General features: G+C 44.5%; 1 protein-coding gene and 1 long non-coding RNA gene across 10 annotated transcripts; one reads left to right on the top strand and one right to left on the bottom strand.

Moving 5' to 3' along the window:
* The first annotated feature begins 184 nt into the window (after positions 1-184).
* On the top strand, positions 185-23397 carry QRICH1 (glutamine rich 1). 9 transcript variants are annotated; one of them, XM_086845457.1, is made up of 11 exons: positions 185-425; positions 1852-1912; positions 5370-5699; positions 13974-14990; positions 17187-17364; positions 17954-18108; positions 18870-18984; positions 20298-20406; positions 20762-20913; positions 21606-21696; positions 22464-23397. In XM_086845457.1, exons 3-11 carry the CDS (start codon positions 5391-5393, stop codon positions 22654-22656), a joined length of 2319 nt encoding a protein of 772 aa, XP_086701583.1. In that variant the 5' UTR covers positions 185-425; positions 1852-1912; positions 5370-5390; the 3' UTR covers positions 22657-23397. The 9 variants fall into 9 exon arrangements, with proteins under 9 accessions (XP_086701583.1, XP_086701586.1, XP_086701580.1 ...); XM_086845454.1 differs by lacking the exon at positions 185-425 and adding an exon at positions 698-797; XM_086845453.1 differs by lacking the exon at positions 185-425 and adding an exon at positions 723-868.
* Positions 2062-7925, bottom strand: LOC147650984 (uncharacterized). The gene is made up of 2 exons (XR_015274818.1): positions 6703-7925; positions 2062-4703 (listed from the first exon to the last, which is right to left on the bottom strand). It is a non-coding gene; the product is annotated as an uncharacterized LOC147650984 (long non-coding RNA).
* Positions 23398-23433: the final 36 nt, after the last annotated feature.

Genomic DNA, 23433 nt, shown 5'->3' with positions numbered 1-23433 from the left:
CAAACACCGCCGGAGCGCCCTCCCCCCTTAAGGTGGACTCGAGGGGGTGGTCCCTGCTCGGCCCCGGGCTGGGGGTCAGAGAGGTGTCCCCGCGGAACTGGCATGAACCCCATCCCCTGAGCCCCGTGCCTGTGTCCCTGGACCTGAAGTAAGTGGAGGGAGACCCTGCCCAGCCCCACGAGCCACCTTAAGCAGGGCCGGGGCTGGGGAGGCCGCGCCGAGCACATGGGCACGTTAAAGCAGACTCGGCGCGGTCCCATGGCGCAGGGCATCCTCCGTCTCCATGGGGAAACTTCGCTCCGCGGTGCCGCCCGGGGCACGGCGCAGCCCCTCCGGTACAGGCCGCGCAGGCCTCAGCCGTTCCCGGGGAGCCCCTGCACCGAGGTCTGGCCCCACACGGGCGCGACTCGGAAGCTTCATCCCAGGTGCTGTGTGGGGATGGGGGCCGGGCTGCACCGGCATGCCGCGAAGGAGCGGGGCGGCCGCGTGGAGCCCCTCGACCGGCGTCGCCACACAGCCACGCGGTGCTGGTGGCGTCCCGGGTATCCCGACTGCCGAGGGTCTGTCCCTGTCCCTACGTGTCCCCACCGCGTTCTGTGTGTCACCGCGGCCGCACGCACCACCCCCCCGCTCCCCCCCGCAGGGCGCCCCCCTGCGGCCGCACCCTCCCCGCACCCCGCCGTGGCCAGGCCCCTTTAAGGCGCGGGGCGGGCCTAGGAGATGAGCTCTCGCGGGACTTGTGAGCCGCGCTCTCGCGCGGCTAGAGCAGCGCGGTGATTGGCTGCAAGGGGTTGAATGTAAGATGGCGCCCAGGGAGCTGTGAGGGGAAAAGACTCGGGGCCGAGGCGGCGGCGGCGACAGGGCCGGGGTGAGGCGGGGCCGGGTCACGCCGCGTCGCAGCCGGGCCTGCGGGCCGGGGTAGTGCGCGGCGGCGGCGGGGCTGGGTGGGGCCTCCCTTCGGGCGCGGGCGGAGGAGGCGGCGGTTCCGGGGGCGGCGCGGGCCCGGCGGGGAGGGGGAGGGGGAGGGGGCGGCCCCGCCTGCCGCGCGCGCGCTTTCCCGGCCCGCGCGGGCGCGCCCCTTGCTCTTGCCCCTCAGGCCCCGGGCGCGTCCCCGTCGCCCGTCTCCCCCCGCCGCCTCGGGCAGCGAGGCACCGGAAGGCGCGGCCTGTGCGCGGCCCTCGGTGGCCCCGTCCTCGCGGAGCCCCCGACATGGCTCCTGCCGGGGGGGGCGGGGGAGGCGGTGTCACGGCGCCGCCTGCGGGCCCGGCCCGGCCGCCCCGCCGACAAACAAAGGCGGCGGGAGCGGCTGGGGCAGTGCCGGGTCCCCGCGGGCGGGGGAAGCCCCATGGGTTCCGCGTCCCCGCTCGGGCAGGACAGAGGCTGAGCTGCGGCCGACGTTCTCAGGGCCAAATACGGAGCTTCGTCTCGTCTTGGCTGGGTGGCCGAGCGGTCCGTAGCGTTCCCGGCTGTCTCTCGGGGCAGCACCGGGAACACCTGCGGAGGGGAGCGCGGAGGGGCTTCTGGATACGGTCACTGCTGCTGCTGCCTTGTTCTAAGTTCTGTGTGCCAGTAACTCCGGTGTTACCCACCGTGCCGCGCCAGTCGCCGCACGTCGCTCTGTGACAGATGTGCTCACACAGTCGTTCTCAGTACCACCAGGCTGAGGGGTACGATGGTTAGAAATTGGGCATCTTGCAATTCCTCAGTAGGAGCTGCTGGCTGCGTGGATGATCATATCTTTGTTTCCTGATTTTTTTTTTTTCTTAATGGAACACATATTAAAAATAAAATGACTTAATAAAGAAAGAGGAACTGGGGATGGAAAGGGCTTCTTTGTTCTGTCTTCTCCAGAACGTTACAAGTCTAAGAGCTCAGGACAAGAGCAGCAGAAATACATGCAACATGGTGACTGGTGAGTCCAGATTGTCCACATGCTGCAAGTTGTGTGTGTGTTTTCAGTAACCTCAGTCTTAAGTTTTATCAACTAACCGTATGTGCTCATAATCTTCAAAGAATTTCTTGAACTTACTTCCTGAAAAAAATGCACTTATGCTGCACAAAGAGGAGTTGCCTTCCTTTATTTGAGAAACTTATTGCCTAGATGCTCTTTTTTTTAATTTTAAAATGCAATATTTAAAACATGCAGCTGAGATCCAGTGAGGGTGGGCATTTGCTGTTTCCAGAGTGTGTCTGTGGGATAAATGGAATGCAAAAGTTAGTGTGCTTTAATAACTAACAGTAAAAGTGGTGACTGCAGCAGCAAGCTGTGTGTGTTGCCCTACAAAAGCCTGTTGAATGCGCCCTAGAGCCTTATAGAGGTTTTCTGCCATAAATGCAGGTTGGTTTAGTTTTAATAAGTAAAATTTCTGTGTGTGCAGCGTTACATTTCTGAATCTTTCTCTGAACCCGGTACCTCTACTGATGTGTAGGGTCTTATGAAGTGCAGTTTTGGGTGGTTCAGTGCTTCTAGTTAAATAATCCCAAGCAGCCTTAAAACTGATATGAACGATACTGACACTGGGAGACACTGTTACCTACAGGGTCTGTAACTGCTGCTGTAGAGAAAACCCAGGGAGGATCTTACTGCTTTTTAGGGCAGGAACAGATGCCTTGTGGCATGGTGGGGCTCTGGTCCATGCCTGGCACTTGGAATACTGCAGGGGCTCAGCTTAGTGGCTATTAGTATAGTAACTTTAAGAAAATGTAAAGGAATTTTTTTTTTCCATGGTAGAAGAAATTAAAGAAATTTCTTCTGACAGCTTGTGTGAGCTTGTGTGAGAGGAAGATTTACTAATAGGGGAAGACTGGCCTAGTAGGCTCTTGATTTTGATGCTAACAAGAACTAATTGAAATGGATCAACTGAGCAGGGTCAAGGATTTGTATTTAAGAAATTAGTGGTTGCTTTGTTCTGCTTCCTGGTGGTCAGAAGAGGTTGGTGATGGTTTGGTGGCGGATCTCTGCTGCTTATGCTTCTGGGGTTCTTGTGGCTTCTGGTCGCTTCTGTGGGAGAATGATACAGCTTGTGAAAGAAAGGTTGGAGTTTCAAAAGTACAATTGAGGGCTAACTGCTGCCATTGGAAACAGCGGCCCTGCTGACTTCCTTACTCTCTCCTTTTACAAGATTAACAGAAGGTGGATAGCTATTCCCTGAGTTGTTACAACATAATAAAAAACAGTGCAGGAGCAGGAAGGGAACACCTGGGAGAGGTGAGCCCATCCAATTCAGCAGCAGCTGCTGGCTGTCAAAGAACATCTGTGGCATTCATGTCTGGGATCCCAGCATGGCATCCTTGAGGCTTATTCTTCAGAAAAGTCTTCCCTCTCAAAGCTGTATCTGCATCTCAGGGTGGACATGGAAAATAATGATGCTCTTCTGAAAACCTCACTGTAGTATTGAAGTCAAATACTTGCAAGTTCCAAGAAGAAGACTGGGACAAGTTAATTGCTCCAAATCTGTTTTCCAACCTCAGAGTATATAATGGATCATCATGCAGTTAGGTGCAAAACACATTTCAGTGTGCCTGCTGTAGGTCTTGTCTGAGTCCTTGTGGATGCATTAACATCATTGTTCCTTGGACTCACCATGGCCATATGGTCACCTGGGAAGGGGTTAGTAATGTGTGCTGTAAAGGTGTAGGGTACTCTTGGGTGGCTCCTGGAGGAGTGAGTAGTCTTACTGGCTCTATCCCCCAGAGTGGGCTTGAAAATGTCAGATTGGTGTCTCTGAAATAATGTTTTTTCTGTCCAGATGTGGGCTCTACAGGAGCTTCTGTATGCTGGTATTTACAGAACTATTGGATTTGCTGTGTGAACACTATTCTCCTGTGCTTTTCACTAAACATGCTGCATATTTTAAGAATATCTTCTGTGGAAATTTCATATGACAACAAATGTGTCTTAAAGACTTCAGATACCATAGATAGAGTGCAGGCTGCCTCACGTGGGTTCCCCTTGCCTTTGATAGTAGTTTTTTTTCTCTGTGAGCCTAGTCCAATGCACTAGCCATGAACCTCCATGTAAACAAAAACTGTATGTTTGGACTGCTGTCACGTAACAGTGAAGAGGGGTTAGCATTTGCTTCAGCTCTCCCAGGATTTGGTGATAACTGGCACTGGACTTGTGCAGTGTGCTTGAGTGCCAGTGAAAGCCTAGAATTTTCACTCAGGCAGACTTTTGCAGTCCTATGTTCAAACATAACCCTGTCTCAGTTCTATTTTGTTAAATCATGCTGAAAGTATGCATAAAGCTGTGGTTTTTTTACCTGTTCTCTTTAGACCTGCAGTCATAATGTACATAGTGATGTCTGTCTGTTTTTCCTCCTTTATGCAGCTTGATCTAGTAGTGCTGAATCACTTCTTCTAGTCCTGATCTTGTGTTGTTTCACATCTTTTCACGATGGTCTCAGTATCTGGTGATGCTATAGCTCAAATGTATTTATTTCAGCCTTCTGTCAAGGCTAAGTAGTGCCTTAGAAACAACCAGTATACTCACTGCGAAAACAATTTGTGGGTTTAAACAAGATAAGTCAATAAGAGAAGAATGCTATCAGAGTATACCCTAGAGCTGTTTGATGTTCTCAGGTGGAGTCATCTTTGGTGGTGGTGGTTTTTTTCTGTGCTTTCACTTCCGCCCTGATCATCTTAACTTCTTTTTCTGTCTTTCTTTTGTCTTCACGCACGGCATGTTTCATGTTAACCTCTTCCTATATTAAAAGAAGATCAAGAACTGATGCTGCAGTTGCCTTTGTCATTTGCAGAGCTCTGCTTCTCTATGTGTGTAGTTCAGTTTGAGGAAATATCTCAATTCCAGCGCTCTCCTTTTGCTTGCTCTGTTCAAATCGATGAGGCTGTCCTAGTCCTAATAGCAATGAGCTGAATGCTGCATCTGTTGCTCTTGTGCTTCCCATTAGCTGCCTAGAATAGAACTGCACGGCCTGATAGAACACTCTGCTCAGTTTCCCACCTCTGCGGCTGCAAAGCAGGGCCGCAGATATTGATTTCTGAGCCTCTCTTGCTAACAGTGCATGCTGCAAACAAATGGAATGTACGACTGGATTTGTCTGGTACAGGACTTGCCTCGTCTGGGTGCATTATAGAGCTGGGAGAGTTTACATGGCAGTGAGCTCTGGGAGGAGGAGTCCTCACACCTGGGTATCATTCAGACTCCCCTGAGCTGCCGAGGGTTAATCTGAGAAGTGTAGTAGCACAAGATGCCTCATAAAACTAAAGCATCTGTCTTGGGCATCTGGCTGTGCATGTTTGCCAGTTTTCGTACAGTACTTGGTATGAGAGATTAGTTACTGGAGTTAAGAATGTCCTTGCATCAAGGGAGTGCTGTAGTTAAGACTTTTACTTTCTCTTTCCTTAAGGAACCCTGAGGACCTTGCAATATGAATAATTCTCTGGAGAACACCATTTCCTTTGAAGAATACATCCGTGTGAAGGCGCGAACGATCCCCCAGCACAGGATGAAGGAGTTTCTAGACTCCCTTGCTTCCAAGGGGCCAGAAGCCCTCCAGGAATTTCAGCAGACAGCCACTACCACAATGGTGTATCAGCAGGGTGGCAACTGCATTTACACGGACAGCACAGAGGTGGCTGGGTCTTTGCTTGAACTTGCTTGTCCTGTGACAACCAGTATCCAGCAACAAACTCAGCCAGAGCAGCAGATACAGGTTCAGCAACCCCAGCAAGTCCAGGTAAGCATCTGAAATAATCTCTGAATGTCTATATGAATTGCTAACTGATGGAGTGATGTTCAGAGCTGCTGTCTAACCTTAAGCCTCAGACAAGTACTTAAGAGGCAGGACAAATTAACTTTATACAGAACAGCAATATTTCCCTTTTATTTAAGGAATTTGTTAGTAAATTGGCTCTCCTGACTGTGCCGCCCTCAAGCCCTGCTGTAGGAGGAGCCACGTACATAGCAATGGAGTGGTGTCACCTATTGGAGAAATGGTCGACAGTTCTGGCATGTACACAACTCCCGAAGCCTTGTGCTCTGAAGCTGCTATAAATACCAACCCCCTCTGACTGATTGTTCAGGGTGGCTGTGGGATGGAGTTTGCCTTAAGGATTATTTTTTTCTTAATAAAATCAATAATCTTTAAATAGTTTTACTTGAACATTCTAAAAGTTGTTCTTGAACTGACTTTTAAGTGAGGGAGAAATGCAAGAGTCAGCTTTAGCGTATGAACCAGGGGAAGATACATTTCAGGAAAGGAATTCTAAAGCATGCATATGTGTCAAGGTAGATTACCCATTTGCACAGTGGAAAGTTTTTGGTTTTTTTTTTTTAAGTAGATATTACATTATATATTTTATTAAGTTTTAAGTAAGCAAATCCAGTATCAGAGGAAAAAACCCCAATTTTATAACTTAGGAAACTGCTTTTTTCCTCAGATATATTTTGTAATTTGAAGAGTTCATGGGTTGCAGGGCATTTACTAAGGTTTTTCTATAAATCTCTAAACAGCTGAGCTCTGGCTATAGCTGTCATTCTGATATGCTTGAGATATGAATCTTTCTGGTTTCTGTAGCAGAACGTAAAACTGCGAGCTCTTATTTATTTTTTTTTTTAACTATAAGTGAGGTTATGGAGTCACAAATGACTGGAGATAAGGTAGCGTGTACTTGCTGCAGTGCAGTAGACTTGTGCCAACAGCTCACTTGCATGTTTTTATCCCACAAAGACAAACTTACCTCCTTCACTGGTAACTTGTCTCCAGTTACTCTCTATTGAGTAAATGAATGCTTAACCGGGACTTCTGTAACCTGTTGGCCTGCAGTAACTTGTGTTGAAAGGCTTTTGAAGAACAAAAACCTGAAGTCTTTCAGGCATGACTTGGATCTCTGCATGAGCTATTAAAGCTGATCAAGAGTAGGTTTGGCTTTTCCAGCTAGTATGTTTTCTGGAAGAAGTTTTGCTTCTCTGTAGAAGAGCTAGGAGGGTTGGCTTTTGAGGACTTCATCCTTGAAGATGTGGAAAGCCCCCAGATCAATTGTAAAAGCCAAAAGGATTTTTTTTTTTTTTTCTTCTCTCATTTTTTTCCTCTTGCTGCCTCCTTTCAGAACTACCCAATGTTCAGGCTTGACCCTTGCAAGTCTTTAGTTACAGAGATGGGGAGGGAGGTCATATATCATATGCTTCAGAGGAAAATAATCTGGCCTTGTAAATAAATATGGAGTTGCTGCCAGAAACCAGTTCTTGATTTTTGAATGGAATGACCTGTACCCTGAATATGAAAAGCTTCATGAAAATTAAGATTTCAACAACTTTCCTAAAGAATGTTTTCTACTCTCGTCTTGTTTTTGACATGCCTCTGCTTCTAGATACCTGCTCTCCTATCTGTACAGATCATCATTACTGTTTGTATTGCCTACCCTGCTGCTCACTTTAGGTGACAGAATTGGTGCTAGATGTGGCTGCAGCTTTTGTGTATCAAGCAGTGCAGCTGAACTCAGGTGTATCTTAGCAGCTAGCTCAGAATTACCTTAGTTTTTCTGCAAGAATAGGGTGGAGAAGAATATCTTTACCCCTTTGCATGAATATTTTTCTGTCTTTCAGGATTTCTTATTGAGACATAATTTATGTTAAACCCATGATTGAGTGTTCACTTATCTCTGCACTGTCACTGTGGCAGCAGTGGCAGAGCACATCTTCTGGATAAAGCTGGATTTTCTTGTGACTCTGGGGAGTGACAGTGTTCCACCATAGCCGTGCACCCGGTCCAGCTGGCTCCCTGTACTAAAATACTGCTTGTGTTGTATTATGATGAATTTTGTTCATCTGCCGAAGCCTCTTAGCTTTTGATTAAACTTGTCATCCTGGTACTTGACTCGGTAATCTGTTTAGTTCTTGCTAATCCAATTTCAAATCAGTGGAAGACCCTTTGAATAACTATGCTTATGTCTGGCAGTGTGACAGTGCTGCTGAAGGTGACTAACAGTATGACCAGTCAGATGACCTCACAGTTGCAAGTGCTGATGATCTTACAATCATAGAGATAGACAGTGCTCAGGTTTCATCCTGGATTTTACTTGCTGTGAACAGCTAAAGACAGAGTGTGACTGCTTGCTGCTTTTATTTATTCTGGCAAAATAAATTTTTTCTTTGAAAAAGTTGTCACCTTGAGGTTTTCTTGCCCAAAAGGTTCAACAAAGTCTTATCATATGTTTATTTTACAGGATGAGTGGATGCAACTGTTGGGTTATGTACACTGGTCATTTCTACAGTTAAAGTGTCCTGGAGCTCCTTTCGTGCCCAGTATCACAGGGGTGCCATAAGTGACCTTCAGAAGGAGTTTAGTATGTCAAGTTATCGTACTTTGTTGTGCATCAGGGAGTGGCAAGGAAAGTCTGTGTTTTGCTCCAGTCAAGTAAAGTTTTATCAGCTCTGCTTTTGGTGAGATTGTTGCTTGTTGGTCCTGTGCATTGAGGCCATTGAATTGTTGGTGCCAGTGAGGTGTTTAGTGCTGACTTGCTTCCCAAATATGGTACTTCTGCAGATGTCAGTGAACCTCTTGTGCCCCTTACACAAGAAGCTTTAACTGAAAGAATATCAGAGAACAGAAAGTATCTTTGCTTATGGTGAGTGTGGAGAAAATCTTCAGCTTCAGCTTTTTATGAACAGTCTGATGTCTGGGTGGCAAGATTTTCTTGGGCATGGCTTGAGGGGAGGTTGCTACATGTGAGCAAGATCACAGAACTATATGGGAAATGGTTAAATACCTGAGTAAGGTATCTTTCAGTTAATACTTGTGCCTTTCTAATTGCTTAATTCCTTATGTGCTTACTGTTCATTCTATTCTGTGACTTCAGACTTTTATAAGAGGCTAGACATTATTAATGACACAAGGCAGGGAAAGATGCCCTTAAATAGCATAGAAAAAAGTCTTATCTCTGGCTCTGCACAGAATACATCTTTCCTTTGCTTCTAATGCATGTACCTTCCTCTTGCCTCTGTACTGGTTTTGAAGTTTAGCTTGGAGGTAGAGTTCCTATTTGCTTACATTTGAAAAGCATGCCAATATGATTTTAGGGTAGCAGCAGGTATTAATTAGTGTTTCCTAGGGCTGAGTGGGACACTTGGAAGTGTGGTTATAGTCAAGAGTGGTGTTTTCGAGGTAGCATCTACTTGTATATGGAAGTAAGCTTCTGCTAGAGAGGTAAGCTGCTTTTCCTTGGTTCATGTGTTTTAACTGTCTTAGACCTAAATCCCTCCCCAGTGTACAGCTTGACAGCATAATCTTGATAGTGTAACTGTTTAAACACACCCAAGGCCTAATTTAGCTGATGGAATTTTCTCTCTGATGTTGATGAATGAGGAGAGTAAAAACCTGGAGTGAGAGTCAGTCTGGCAGTTGTTCTGAAAAGCTGACTTCTGCCCTTCCCGTAGACCTTGTTTACTTAGATAGCAAAGTACTTCCGGTAAAATAGTTAAATAACAAGTTCTGACATTTCCTGCTACTTCATTGATCAGTCTTTTCTCTTACTCTTCACTTACACTTTTCATACCTGTTTTGTACTTGCATGTTCACTTTCTGGTGTAACTTTAGAAGGCATGCTTTGTAACAGTGTTAGTTTTTAGTGCTGGGCTTGCTTTAGCTTAGGGCTGTTAAAGGAACTGTATTTTAAGTCTTCTGTCCTTAAATAGGGCTAAAAACCCTGAGATTACTCTTCTCGTGCTCTCACTAACTTTTTCCCAAGTATTTGACTTTGTGTGGGAGGTTTGAGATGCATCTACTTTACTCCTGGGGGCATACTTCTTGCAGCAACTTGGCCACCTGCCCCCTCTTATCTCTTGCAGGTTTGGAGCCTGTAATTTGGGGTTCCCTCCAGATGAAACTAAGCTGTAAGATGCAGTTCTGTGTTTTGATGATGTCAAGCTTGTGTTTTGATGATGTCAAGGTTGGCTGGTGGGCAAGATTAGAACTCAGTTTGAAATAGCCTTCTGGAAGGTTTAGTGTGGACATGTTAGTGCATCTCCAGTCATGCCCTGGAGATCGGCTCTTGGTGTATACTGCTGTTTGCTGGTTTACATATAGCTTCAGAAACCAAGATCTCTTTGTGAAGAGATGCATTTAAGAGCCTGTCAGGTACTCTGGGACATATCAAAAAAGTCAGGAAAGAGTTGCTGTATGTGCTCATTTAGAGTTAGGTTTTGGGAAATATTGGATAACCCAGTCAGTCTGCAGATGAAAGAATTGACAAGCAAAGAAAATCTCAGTTGTTTCAGAACTGCAGTTCTGAAACAACTAAGTCTGATTCCTTTTTGGTCAGAGAATCCACATAGGGCAGACATGTTATGACTCCTACTTGAAAGTTTGTCTATCAACCAGTAGGAAAAAAGTTTTGGCAACTAGGCTTCAGATGTTCTCATGATCCTGGGGTTATTTATTTACTCTTTGCATGTGCTCAGTTCAGGACAGAATATGTTTTTGGGCTTGATGTGACAGAATATTTCCTTTAAGGGAATTTAGTTCTGCTCTCCTGTTAAAATAAAGGGTTGGTTTCTGATGCTTTTGATTTTCTAGGCAGCTAGTACTTGATCCAGCTTCCATCTACTTTATGGTGAAAAGGCATTTCTCTGTGTCATGGTAGCCTGCTGGGAGGTCATTCTTTCATGCTGTTGGATCCAGACCTTTGGCAATAAATAGTATTTCAGTACTGGTAACTTGGCATTTTCCTTTCTTGCACGAATAACCCAGGAATTGCCAGCATAACTTGTTTTTGCTTTGATCTTCAGCATAAAGTGAAGATTTAAAGTCTGCCCTGTTGGTCTTGGCCTGTAAATTTAAAACATTCCCCTTTGTACAGAGTCTTTTATAAAGTCATCTGCTGCTGCTTAGTGTAATTCTTTGTCTAATTTGCTATCTGAGGAAAAAAAAGGACAATGAGGTCAATATAAGAAGCCTCTGGTCTCAGACCAGGTTAAAGCCTGTAAATCCGAAATGGATGCTTCTTGCACTCTTGGATACAACCTGCTTGAAAGTAGGGAGGGATCCCACTGCAAGATACAGTTATTAAAAGTGGATATGTAAATTCATGGGGGATGTTTAATGTGTGGCAGGTAGAGCTCTGATATGCCTTTAAATAGGACCATCCTATAGTCAGAAGCATGATGTCTGCAGTTTGGAACATGGAGACCTTCAAGTGATTCTGGAGTTTGATTTCATATTGTTTGGGCCTGGACTCATTCTTTGGGTGTTAGCAATAACAGGGTGGACTCTAAAGCAGTAGCAAGACATCCCTGTTGTAGGAGTCAGCGTTTAGTACTTGGATAGTTTCAAAGGGCCTCAGGCCATGGCTGCTCATTTGTTGAAAGTGGGGGAAGTTGCCACTGACTTTCTGTAGGCTCAGGCTCCAAAATGGTTAATGGTTCAAAGGTGTGCTAGGGGAGGTTTAGAGTAGACATTGGGAAGCATTTCTTTACCAAGAAAGTGGTCAAACATTGGAACAGGCTTCTGAGAGGTGGTTGGTGCCCCAAGGCTGTTGTTATTTGAGGGGCATTTGGGCAGTGCTGTGAATGACATGCTGTAGCTTATGGACAGCCCTGAAGTGGTCAGGCAGTTGGACTGGATGATCAGTGGAGGTCCCCTCAAATTGAAACCATCTGTTTACAAGAGCAGAAGGGAGCAAATGCTGTCTTGTTCTGTTTGTTTTATACCATGCCTCTTGCCAACAATGTCTCTTAAACCAATTCCATTACCTTTCTAGTTATGCTTATGTGATAAAATTGTTTCAGCACAGAAGGAGACTTTGAATTCTTACTGCTAGCAAAAGAAAAAAGTCTTTCCTTTATATAGGTTACAGCGCTCACAGGAGCTGTAATGTAACATTTTCTGTGGAAAGAAGGTGTGGGTGCTTTTAAAGTGCTCTCAGTCAACCTGTGCAAATTCTGAAAACACTACAGAAGTACAGAACAAATGACACATTTACCTCTTAACATAATTTTGAATTCTAGCAGATAAAGCAAATGTTTCTTGTCTGAAACTGAAAATATCGGTGCAATAAAGCATGAAGTTTGTTTAATCTTTGGCCTTTGCCTTGCAGGTAATCTTTTGAACAAGGACTTAAATTAATAGTAAGGACCATATTAGTTATTTTTAAAGTGGAATATTTTGGAGAATTCTTGCCTTAGGGGTGTGATTGCAACTGGCTTTCTTAAACTGAACCCTTCCTTACCTGGGATCCATGTTTGGGCCTCTTTGCCTAAGGCAGTAGTCATGCTCCAGAGTAGAACGGTATCAGATAGAACTGAGGAAACATCCCATAGGTGAGTTCATCTTTTTCAATTGACTGCCTGATCAAATCACGCATTGATGCAGCTTTTTAGCTGTCATGCTGACAAAAGGTCACATGCTTCTTGTTACCTTTCAGGAAGTTACTACAGAGTCACCACATCATCTGGATTACAGTACACTTCACAGAGTTCCCAGAAGGAACTATACCCTGTTCTTCCTGGAAATAAATTAATTCTTAACAGGAGGTGACTTATAAATCTGGCCTGCCAGTGGGGCATTTTGATGCCCCAGTTTTTTCCTTAGCAATTCTTAATTGGGAGTAAATGAGTCCTTAACATTTTTCAAAACTTCTTAGCAGTGGTCTCACTGGGAAATGAGCTTCTGTGCACAGCAGGCCTTCACTGTAGTTCTTTTTGGTGTTGTCAGTCTGGCTAGTCTGCTGTCTCTCTGCAAATGCTGCATTAGCCTGGCTCCAGGAAGTGAGGTAGAAAAAAATGAGAATTGTGAGTAGGAAGACATTTAGTCTTGCAACTAAATAAGTTGCTGTGTTGGCTCCAGGAAGAGGTGTTAAGTAATTAATTCCCTCAAGATAAGGTGTTAATGAAGCCTAGAGAAGCAGATAGATGATCATGAGTACCTGGGATATTGCTTCTAGGACAAGGCAAATGTAACAGGTCGTCTGTGTAAATGTGAGAAAAAGTGAAGTGTCTGGACGAGGCATGTGAAGCTATTGGGACCTGAAATTTGTGCTGGGGGCTACCTTTGCTGGCTTTCAGTGTGCTGCTGGACTTCTGCTAGGTATTATGGCAGACCTTGAACAAATGAACATTAGTATGAGAGAGTGTGGTTTTTTTTTGGTTTTTTTTTTCCCCTCTAAAAGAAAAGAAACTGGTTTGGAATCAAGTCAACAGATTTTGACTGTGTTATTCAGCATTGTCTAAGTGCATGAGCTAGAAAATACAACTGAGTAGTTTGGACAATAAATGGTATTAAATGGAATAACTAAATAATGAAAAAAGGGTTGTTTTAATTAACATTGCCAAAGAGGTTTTTCTAGAGTTTAAAAAAACATGCTGCAGCATAGGTCATTAATGCATGACAAAGATTGAGGGTGAACTTGCCATATTCTGTGTTGACACCTGCTTGAGTAGTGTTACTATTAATGATAGGTTTCAAAGTAATATTCCTGTGCTTTATGAGGACAGAGTCAAGCGCTGGTTTCGACTTACCCATATTTCTTGTTGCCTGTCACCAGCAAGTGGTCCTGTGGCCATCTTGGGACTGGGATGGGCAGCAGTAAAACAGTCTTTGGAGCATGGTAAGAATAAGGCAAGCTCCTATGATTGTAATGTGAATGACTCTAAAGTCTTGGTATTGTGAGACCTGTGCTAAAGTAACATTTTAGCAATGCAAACAGCTTTGAAAACTCTTGGATTCCAAGAATGGTATCTGTTGGCTTGAGCCCATAGAGCTTGGAGGGTGTAGATGTAACTCACGTGCTGGGAGTCCTGTGCAATGCTGAGCAAACAGATCTACTGTATCACTGTTACCAACCAGGCACTTCTAGAATAACTTGGTTTCATTTTCCTGAAATATTTATTAATGGATTAATACATGTAATCGAAAGTGAGTGTAAAAGACCCGGATCACAGATCTTGAGTAACAGACCGTCTCTGCTGAATCACTGACATTTGCTGGTCTCTAACTAGTGGCTTGGTGTCGTTGCAGGTTCAGGTTCAGGTCCAGCAGTCACCGCAGCAGGTCTCCGCCCAGCAGCTCTCTCCACAGCTCTCTGTCCATCAGGCTTCGGAGCAGCCAATACAGGTCCAAGTGCAGATCCAAGGCCAGGCGCAGCAGCAGGCATCCCAGACAATACAGAGTCAGTCTCTTCAGAGCCCCAGCCCATCGCAGCTGCAGGCAGCTCAGATCCAAGTGCAGCACGTGCAGACTGCCCAACAGATCCAGGCTGCAGAGCTACAGGAGGAACACATACAACACCAGCAGATCCAGGCCCAGCTTGTGGCAGGACAGGCCATTACTGGTGGCCAGCAGATCCAGATCCAGACAGTTGGTGCACTGTCACCCCCACCTTCTCAACAAGGCTCCCCACGAGAGGGAGAGAGGCGGATCAGCTCTGCGAGTGTCCTTCAGCCAGTGAAGAAACGTAAAGTGGATATGCCTATTACTGTATCGTATGCTATTTCAGGGCAGCCAGTTGCCACAGTGCTGGCCATCCCTCAGGGCCAGCAGCAAAGTTATGTCTCTTTAAGGCCAGACTTGTTAACAGTGGACAGTGCCCACCTGTACAGTGCCACTGGGACCATTACTAGCCCCACTGGAGAGACGTGGACCATCCCTGTTTACTCTGCTCAACCACGTGGTGACCTTCAGCAGCAAAACATAACCCACATTGCCATCCCTCAGGAGGCCTATAATGCTGTCCACGTCAGTGGCTCACCCACAACACTGGCTACAGTGAAGCTGGAAGATGACAAGGATAAGATGGTGGGAAGTACTTCAGTAGTGAAGAACTCTCATGAGGAAGTGGTGCAGACTCTTGCTAATTCGATCTTTCCAGCACAGTTTATGAATGGCAACATCCACATTCCAGTGGCAGTGCAGGCTGTGGCAGGGACATACCAGAATACAGCACAGACAGTGCACATATGGGACCCACAGCAGCAACAGCCACAGCCCACGCCCCAAGAGCAGGGGCAGCAGCAGCAGCTACAAGTCACTTGCTCTGTAAGTTAAAACTGTCTCGGTCTCAGTTTGTGATTAACAGCTTACAAATGTTGTGGAGAAAGAGCATGCCGACAGACAGCTGGTGTCTGGGAAGCAGAGATGCATCTGTCCCAGAAGCCTGAATGTGACACAGGGCACTTGACTCCTCATGATTATAAGACTTTAATGTGAGAATGTTGGTACATGGTTACAGGATTCAAAACTTTCCAAAAGAAAGTAGTCTTGATCTTTGTGTTAAAAATTAATATATACATACTGATTGCCAGACTCTTTACAGCAGGTATTCTGGGATCTGCAGTATTTTCCTCAGCCGTTCCAGGGTTGCAGTAGACAGGCAGGGATAATTGCAGCCAAATAAGGTGTGCTGGTATGTACTAGTCATTATCTGTTACTTTGTGTTATGTTGCACATGGAGTCCACAGCAGATCCAGTGTCTGGCTAAAGTATTGAAATCTGACTAGTTGTGAGCAAACTTTCTGCATCAAGTGTACTTTAGTGTACATAAGGTATTTAAAATAACATACCCTAAATACATATAAATACATAGGCAATTCCAGGAGGGATGTACTCTCTCTAGGGGGGCAATAAAGCTACAAGAGGTGAACATCACACTTTTTGGAGTTGACCCTCTCAAAACTGTGAAACTGAGAAGGAATTTGCCTGCCTGCCTTGTGCTGTCCTCTGGCATTGTGCTTCTAGGGAATCTGGGCAAGTTGCAGCAATTTTGCTTTATTTGTGAAAAATATAAGTTTGTTAAGAAGCATATGCCAGTTCAGCAGATTTATGTCAGCCTATGTCCAGCCTTCACACTGGACAAGGTGTCTGTGAGGTCAGGGTAGAAAGCTGTCCCTTGGATTGGGCTGATGGAGGGAGTTGGCTTTGGAAAGCTTTCAGCTCTCTGGAGAGTAATGTGGCAGAACTCTGGAGGAAAGCAGAGGCTCAGTCCTGGCTGCTACAAAGACAAGGTGTCAGTTCACCCTTGGATTCTTTTTAAGACAGAGAGGCTTAGTTTTACAACTTTGTCACCATCTGCTTTGATTAAAGCTGGGCCTTTTCAGTCAGTCTCTCTGCAGCTGTGCTACAGCTTCATGGGCTGATAAGCAAAAAGCTAGTAAGAGCTGATGCAGAGAATAAAAAACCAACCAAAGGCAGTTGGAAGGCTCCAGTCTAAGACTCTTGCAGACTTTGCCTCTTAATCCGTTGGTTTTTTATACTAAGTAAGGTACAGGTACTAAAAGTCTCTATGCTTCTTAGGAAGGAAAAAAGCAAAACTGTTTTGATATTAGACTTGCTATTTCTGTAACATTCAGGGTGACAGTGAGAGTTGGACTAAGGTCTGCAAAGCTGTTAATTGAGGTAGCTTTGAGACTTTGTGGCATGGAATTGAGAACCTGTAGTGAAGAATGCAGAGTGAGTGCAGCTGAAGGGCCTGCTGCAGGTTTTAGATTGGTGCTATTGGTTGCCTGACAACTAAGTTTCAGTTTGAGATCAAAATTCTTGGTGACCTAAGATCCTACTGCAAAGTAAATTTTCAAAGGGTCTGGAGATGCTTTAGGTCTATAATAAGTCACGCAGTCACTCTTCACACAATAGTAGCTAGTCTCCATTAGTAGTGTTTGGTATTTTGAGAACAGGGCATCAAAACATCAATTCAGTTTCAATGCAGTATTCTAGTCTTGCTGCTTTATACCTTTTACAAGTGAATTAATCATCATTGATGATAAGAACAGAATATATTTATTCTGTGTACCTGTTACGTACTTTTTAAAGAAGGGAGTCTGGATAGGGATGGATGCCAGTGGTGTATGGCATGTGATTGTACCCAGGACCTTCTGCAGGGCAGTCTAGGTGTGCAGCAGCAGTGGTGAGTAAAGCTGGTGACACCTTCCTGTTCAGGGGATGATGGTCTCTGTGGGCTCTTGTAGTGACACAGACTTCAGTGGTGAGTCAGAGTGACAAGTGAGCTCAAGATAGATCGGTCCATTCAAACTGAAAGAGTTTTTGGAGTGTAGAATATTCTTTTGTGAGCACCAATTCAGGTTGGACAGCAAAAGTTGCATTCCTTGGCTTAATTTCTTGTTGGGAGTGTTGCAGAAGGTTGGTATCCTGGGGCTACAGGTATTGTGGGATTCTTGTTTTTTGACCAGCTGTTGCATACTGCAGTGTATATGTAAACTGAAATGTTTTCTTTCATAGGCTCAAACTGTTCAGGTTGCTGAAGTTGAACCACAGCCACAGCCACAGACTTCACCTGAACTTCTACTTCCAAACTCTCTGAAGCCAGAAGAAGGTCTTGAAGTGTGGAAAAGCTGGGCACAGACCAAGAATGCAGAGCTGGAAAAAGAAGCTCAAAATAGACTAGCACCCATTGGAAGTAAGTGTAGTGACAACATGGCCTTTGTTTCCTTTCAAGTAGAGTTAGGAATTACTAAAATGTTAAGTGTTTACTGCTCTGGAAAACTTTTGTTTAATCAGTGGTTGTTCCTAAATTTAAATTTTAATTTACTCTGCAGTAGTAATAATTGTGTATTCTCACTGCCACAGGACATGTATTAGCTTGCTCTGTGCTGAGCCCCCTTGAGCACCTGGGCTGATAGCAATAGAAAAGGGCACTGCATGACTGTAGTGCACAGACAAACTGTCTGGCCAAGCTGGTAGAATAGTGATGGAGCTGTTGTTTTCCTGTTGCTGCAGGGCAGCATTTCACTGGGGACATGGTAAAAGAAGGCAATAGAAGTGTATTTGGTTGGATAGAGGATCTTCCTAACAAACTCTTGCCTGTTCTTCTACTGTTTCTGACAGCCTAAGATCTGGATTTATTTCAACTTACTTTACTATACTGGGAGAATGAGGTAATGCTGGACCTGCCAGATAGAATGGAGATGTGGGAAATCTTTCCTGAAATGTTAGGAAATAATATGGCTTTATGACTTACATAATATAGCTTTGTTTTGTTTTTCCAGGGCGTCAGCTGCTGAGGTTCCAGGAAGATCTCATCTCTTCTGCTGTGGCTGAGCTGAATTATGGTCTGTGCTTAATGACACGAGAAGCTCGGAATGGTGATGGTGAACCCTATGATCCAGATGTGCTCTACTATATCTTCCTATGTATTCAGAAGGTAGGATGGGACAGCTCTATGTGCTGCAGAACTGTCCATGTTGTCAGCATGTGTAGGGGGACTCTTGAGTATAAAAATAGAGACTGTGGCTTCTATTAAGCTTTTCAACAATTTTATATGAAAAAAGTCTCTGCTTAAAAAACCTTGAAAACATCAGATGATTTGCCTGTCCTTAGTGCAAGCAATGCTTTCATCTATGAGTTAAGTTTGTGAGTAACTGAGTTCAGTATCAGTGAAAATACTAAATCCATTTAGCTTTTTTTTTTGTGGGGAGAGAAGGGTTGGATGATGTTTGAAGAAGTTGTCAGTGTCAAGACTTAAATCTAGTTGAAGCTTTAACAGGCAAGAACTTAGCTTTATGTGCTATGGGAAGTATGAGCTTTCTGGAAGAGCTGCAGGAACAGAGCTAAACTTTGACAGGGAAATAGAGCATCCTTATTGTTAACTTGAAAAAGTAGTGTCCTGTAGTCATGTGAAATAACTTGAAGTGAACACACCTGAAATAAAAGGTGAAATCCAATCACCTTTACTTTGTAAATGTTTTTTTCTTTTTCCGTCATGGCATTCCCATGGTAGTAATGGGGATTACCTACCTTGTATTTGCCTTGGTGCAAGAGTCCTCACTCTTCAAGTAAACTATATTAGTCTCCAGTGCTATGCTGTAAAATGGTTGACTAAAGATGTGGGCCCTTAGAATGAGATCTGGTCTGAGGAACACACTTGCTTCCACTGTACTGGCCTGTGTTGTGAATCTCTTACAGTATCTCTTTGAAAATGGCCGAGTTGATGACATCTTCTCAGATCTCTACTATATTCGGTTCACTGAATGGCTGCATGAAGTTCTTAAGGACATACAGCCCCGTGTTTCACCTCTTGGTAAGGGCTATAGTTTAAGAACTGTAAAACTTTACAGAGCTTGGAATGTTTTAACTGAACCTACAGCATGTGATAGTCTGAATAGCAACCCTTTTGAAGTATTTAACATCCCTAGGCTAGCTAATGCTGGTCAGGGAGAAGAACGTTGTGTTTGCAGTGAATGCTGGGGTTACTGCAGTTGTCAGGCTCTAATCCTGATTGTCATATAGCATTATTTGTCTGTCACTTGTCACCAATCAAAAGGCACATTGTGGGGACTTTGTAGTGTCATGGAACCAGCTTACTTGGCAGCCAGCTGATCCTTGATTTGAATCAGGTTTCTGCATCTGAAGTGGTACCTGCCTCTAATATGTATTGTTTCTTCGGGAGATAATACAGCACTATCATAGTGCCATGTAGCCAGATGGATACTGTCTGCAGGACCAACTGAGTGTCAAAGGAAAAACAGTGTGAGATTTAAGTGTCCAGTGCTGCACTCAGTTGCAGCTCAGCCTCGTTTAGGAGATCATGGCAACAGGGGTGGGGGGAGCAGTTCCAGAAGAGACAGATTTTGACAGAGAACTGTATGAGAACTAGATAAGAATTGAATTTTCAGAGCTTGGAAACCTGGTTTCTCATTGCTTTATTTCCTTTGATATATTTGGACATCAGTGAAGAAATTACTGCTTATGTTCAGAAAAGCAGCTGATGTTACAGGCTAGGTGGCTAAGTAGTACCATGAGTTTTGGAATCCTTTTGTTTCCAGTCTGGCTGTTTGAACAGTGCTTTGACATTCCATAAACCCCAGAGTTCATACTGCTGTCTGTTTTCCTGTTTATTTGTGTATTTGAAGTGTAGTATTTTTCTTCTACACAAAGGGGAAAAAAAATCTGGGTATCAAAGGATTACTCATGTGTCCAAGGACATCACTTGGCACTATGCGCTGACTGAAGCTGTGCACAGGGCCAAGAACTGATTTGTTACACTGGCCTGCCTGCTCTCACATATTATTGGATTAAAAGCATCTGCATTGGAGTTGAGCCAATAATTAAAAGCTGTTTAAGTGCATATTCTTTTCTCTATGGGCTGGGATATATGTTGCACGAACATACTCTCCACAACTAGAGGTTGATGGATATGTACAAGTGTTTCCTAATTGTACCTACTATTTAAAAAGTTATTTGCAGAGCTCTGAATCTGGACATTAGTGAGAATCTCCTCTTCCTCCCTCTGTTAAGATATATATGCTCTCCAGTACTTACATACTGTAAAATGCTGCCTGTGTTCATGTTGTGTGTGTCCCCTGGCATGATGCTGACTTCTGATTATTGCAGGTTATATCCTCTCCAGTCATGTAACAGAAGAGATGCTGTGGGAGTGTAAGCAACTTGGAGCTCACTCCCCTTCCACCTTGCTCACTACACTGATGTTTTTTAACACAAAGTAAGTACTCAGGTCTTAGGGAATCTTGGGCAATAAAAGATCTTCAGATACCTTAACAGGATTGATGTGTAAACTGCTGCACTGTGTAGGGCAAAATCATGAGTTTCAAATGGTTGCACACAGAGCCCACTTGTAGCTTCATCAGACAAAGAAGATGCAGTATGACAAGGAAGTGAGATAGCAGAGGGCTGACTGAACCTGTGGCTTTTGGATGTTTTGCTGCTGGAACAGTCCTTAGCCCAGTGGTTGCTTTGAGCTTCAGCCTGCTGATGATGACTAAAGATAACTACCTTGCTGTTGTGACTATGTCCCTTACTTGCCTCTGAATGTGCTGCGTTCTGTTCTTGCTGCTCAGATACTTCCTGTTGAAAACAGTAGACCAGCACATGAAGCTGGCCTTCTCCAAGGTGCTGAGGCAGACCAAGAAGAATCCTTCTAATCCTAAGGATAAAAGCACGAGTATCCGCTATATGAAGGCTCCAGGCATGCACCAGACAGGACAGAAAGGTAGTGTCTAGGAGGTTTCTTTGGGAATATTGTACTTATTTGGGCTTGAAGAAGTGGATGAACCTGGAGATGTTTGAAGGTAGGGAATCAAGGCTCTGTCGGTTACCTGTAGCCTGGCAGTATGTGTTTTCCATGCATTCTATCCAAGAGAGGATAGTACCTTCTAATCATAACCCTGGGGATATACCTTAACTGAGGTGTGTGGGACTCATGAAGAACTAAGGATAATTTTTTTTGTTAATTTTGTTTTGTTTCTTTATGGGCAAAGAGGCTGTTGGGTGTAAGTGCTTATGAAGAGATGGAGAAAATTCTTTGGGAGGGCTTCTCTTACCTTGATTCATGTGAACTCATACATAATTCCTATGTAAGTACAATGTACCCTCTTAAAAGCACAGGATGCAGCTGAGGCTTTGCAGTCTCAGTAGTGAGATTTCCCTCATTTTGTGCCCTGGTAGAGGAAAATTGGAAAGAAGGATATGGATGAGTTGTGATCTTCAATAGTCTTAGCATAAAGCAAGCTCTGTGTAATGTGTAAAGCATTTATAGCCAGGTACCTCTGCCCTGGAACACCCATATGTCTCTGGCCAGTTCTTGTATGATGACAAGGTGCTGCAGTGTTGAGGCTCTATGGTACTGCTCAGTGTGCTGTACTTACACGGTGTCTGACAGATTTCTGGGGGGCTGGTTTGTAGTTACAGATGACATGTATGCAGAGCAGACTGAGAATCCAGAGAACCCCCTGAGGTGTCCGATAAAGCTGTATGACTTCTACCTCTTCAAATGGTGAGAGCTCTTTTCTCTATGTATGGTGCTCGTTTTCTGTGACTGGGGAGCTGCACCCTGTGCCTGGCCTAGTTTTCAGCACTGTGTGATATTGCTGGCAATTTCTGTATTTCCATAAATTTACTTAAATGGAGAGGGGTGTTGATGTGAGAGAGTGGGATTAACTCTGGTGGCATGTAAATTGAATTTTTGGGGTATTTAAGAGACAAATCCTGATTTGTGAACTGGCTGCTCTTAATCTTGGACATTTGCTGTGTTGGCATGAACTTGTTCTTCTGCTTGTGAGTTACAAGTCATCTGGAAGCATCCACTACTGAAGCTAGGATTAGGGTCCTATTCAAACCAGCTTCTGAACAAAAATAAGGACTTGCTATGGAGATTGGAGGGTGCCACAAAGGACTCATCTCTAAATTACGATGATTCTGAAATTTAATATAATGGTTCATCTGCACGGATGGATCTGCAAGTAGCCTGAATGTGAGAATACCCCATCCTTTCTTAACTCTGAAAGACCCTTAAAGCTGTGTGTGTTATGCTTACCAGTGTGAAATAGAAACTACTTTCTTGTAGTCCTCACCATGGCTTTTTAACCTTGGCATGTCCTAAAACTTTGGGATGAATGTTGCCCCTGGATGTATCTCTACCTTCATGTGTCATCAGCCAGATGTTCACTGTCAGGATTTGTGAAGCCTGGGGTGAGGACAGTGGTGGTGTCTCTCTTCCAGGATATTTTGTTAGTCTGGTTATTTCTGATCTTCCTCACACAGCCCCCAGAGTGTGAAAGGCCGGAATGACACATTTTACTTGACACCGGAGCCAGTGGTGGCCCCCAACAGCCCTATCTGGTATTCCATCCAGCCGATCAGCAGAGAGCAGATGGAGCAGATGCTCACCCGGATCCTGGTGATACGAGAGATTCAGGAAGCTCTTGCCGTGGCTAATGCCAGCACCATGCACTAAGGCATCCTTCGTGGCTCAGATGGGGTGGGGCAGGGTGATGGGGGAGGGACAAGCAAAGAGAAATTGTACAGACTTTTACACTAAAGGAGATGCCTAAGTTTTTGGTTTTTTATTGGTGTAGTTATGAAGCCCTTTTAGGCTTCTTCTCTTTAAAAGAATCTAAAGGAAAACCTACCCATTGTGTATCCTACCCAACACACCAAACTGTTGGAACCATTGGAGGCTGCATATCCCCTGCGAGCTGGGAGCTATGGAAAGCTGCTGGTTGACTCTGGGTTTTTTTATGATGTAGAAAACATGAACTACAGGATGGGCCTGGTTGGCTGGGGCCTCTGTCTCCTTGGAGCACGTGCAGCCTAGAGGGCACAGAATGATGGATGGACCTGCTCAGCCAGTGGAGGAGAGGCAGGCATCTTTTCTTGTGCTTGGACGTTAATTTGCTGTTATCTTGGAAGAAAGAGGAGAGAGTGAACTGCAATTATGATTTATACAAAAAAAAAAACAAAACAAACCAACAATTTCTATTCAGACCTTTAAGTGACATTTTTAGATGTTAAAAGTACAAACTTTACCACACTCTTCTTTTTTGGCCTAACATTGAGGCCTTAAACCTTGAGGCTTCTGTGCCTGATGGAATTCTTGTAACATACACTTGTGTATCATATAAAGATACCACCCTGTTTCTCTTATGTATTCTTACTCTAGTTGTTTATTAAGAATGACGAGCACGTCTTTTCAACATGCCATTGAACAATGTGTCTTTATTTGGGGAAGAGT

The sequence above is a fragment of the Cyanistes caeruleus genome, chromosome 11, assembly GCF_971803275.1.
Source record: "Cyanistes caeruleus chromosome 11, bCyaCae1.hap1.1, whole genome shotgun sequence".
Classification (NCBI taxonomy): Eukaryota; Metazoa; Chordata; class Aves; order Passeriformes; family Paridae; genus Cyanistes; species Cyanistes caeruleus.
Note: the sequence above shows the minus strand (reverse complement) of the source record. Positions and strands in the feature narration are given on the sequence as shown.

Bases quoted from the DNA above. Each gene is read 5' to 3' on its own strand.
- QRICH1 (XM_086845457.1), top strand. From the start codon at position 5,391: ATGAATAATTCTCTGGAGAACACCATTTCCTTTGAAGAATACATCCGT. The intron at 18,985-20,297 runs GTAAGGGCTATA...TGATTATTGCAG, and splicing joins GCCCCGTGTTTCACCTCTTG to GTTATATCCTCTCCAGTCAT. The intron at 20,914-21,605 runs GTAGTGTCTAGG...GCTGGTTTGTAG, and splicing joins GCACCAGACAGGACAGAAAG to TTACAGATGACATGTATGCA.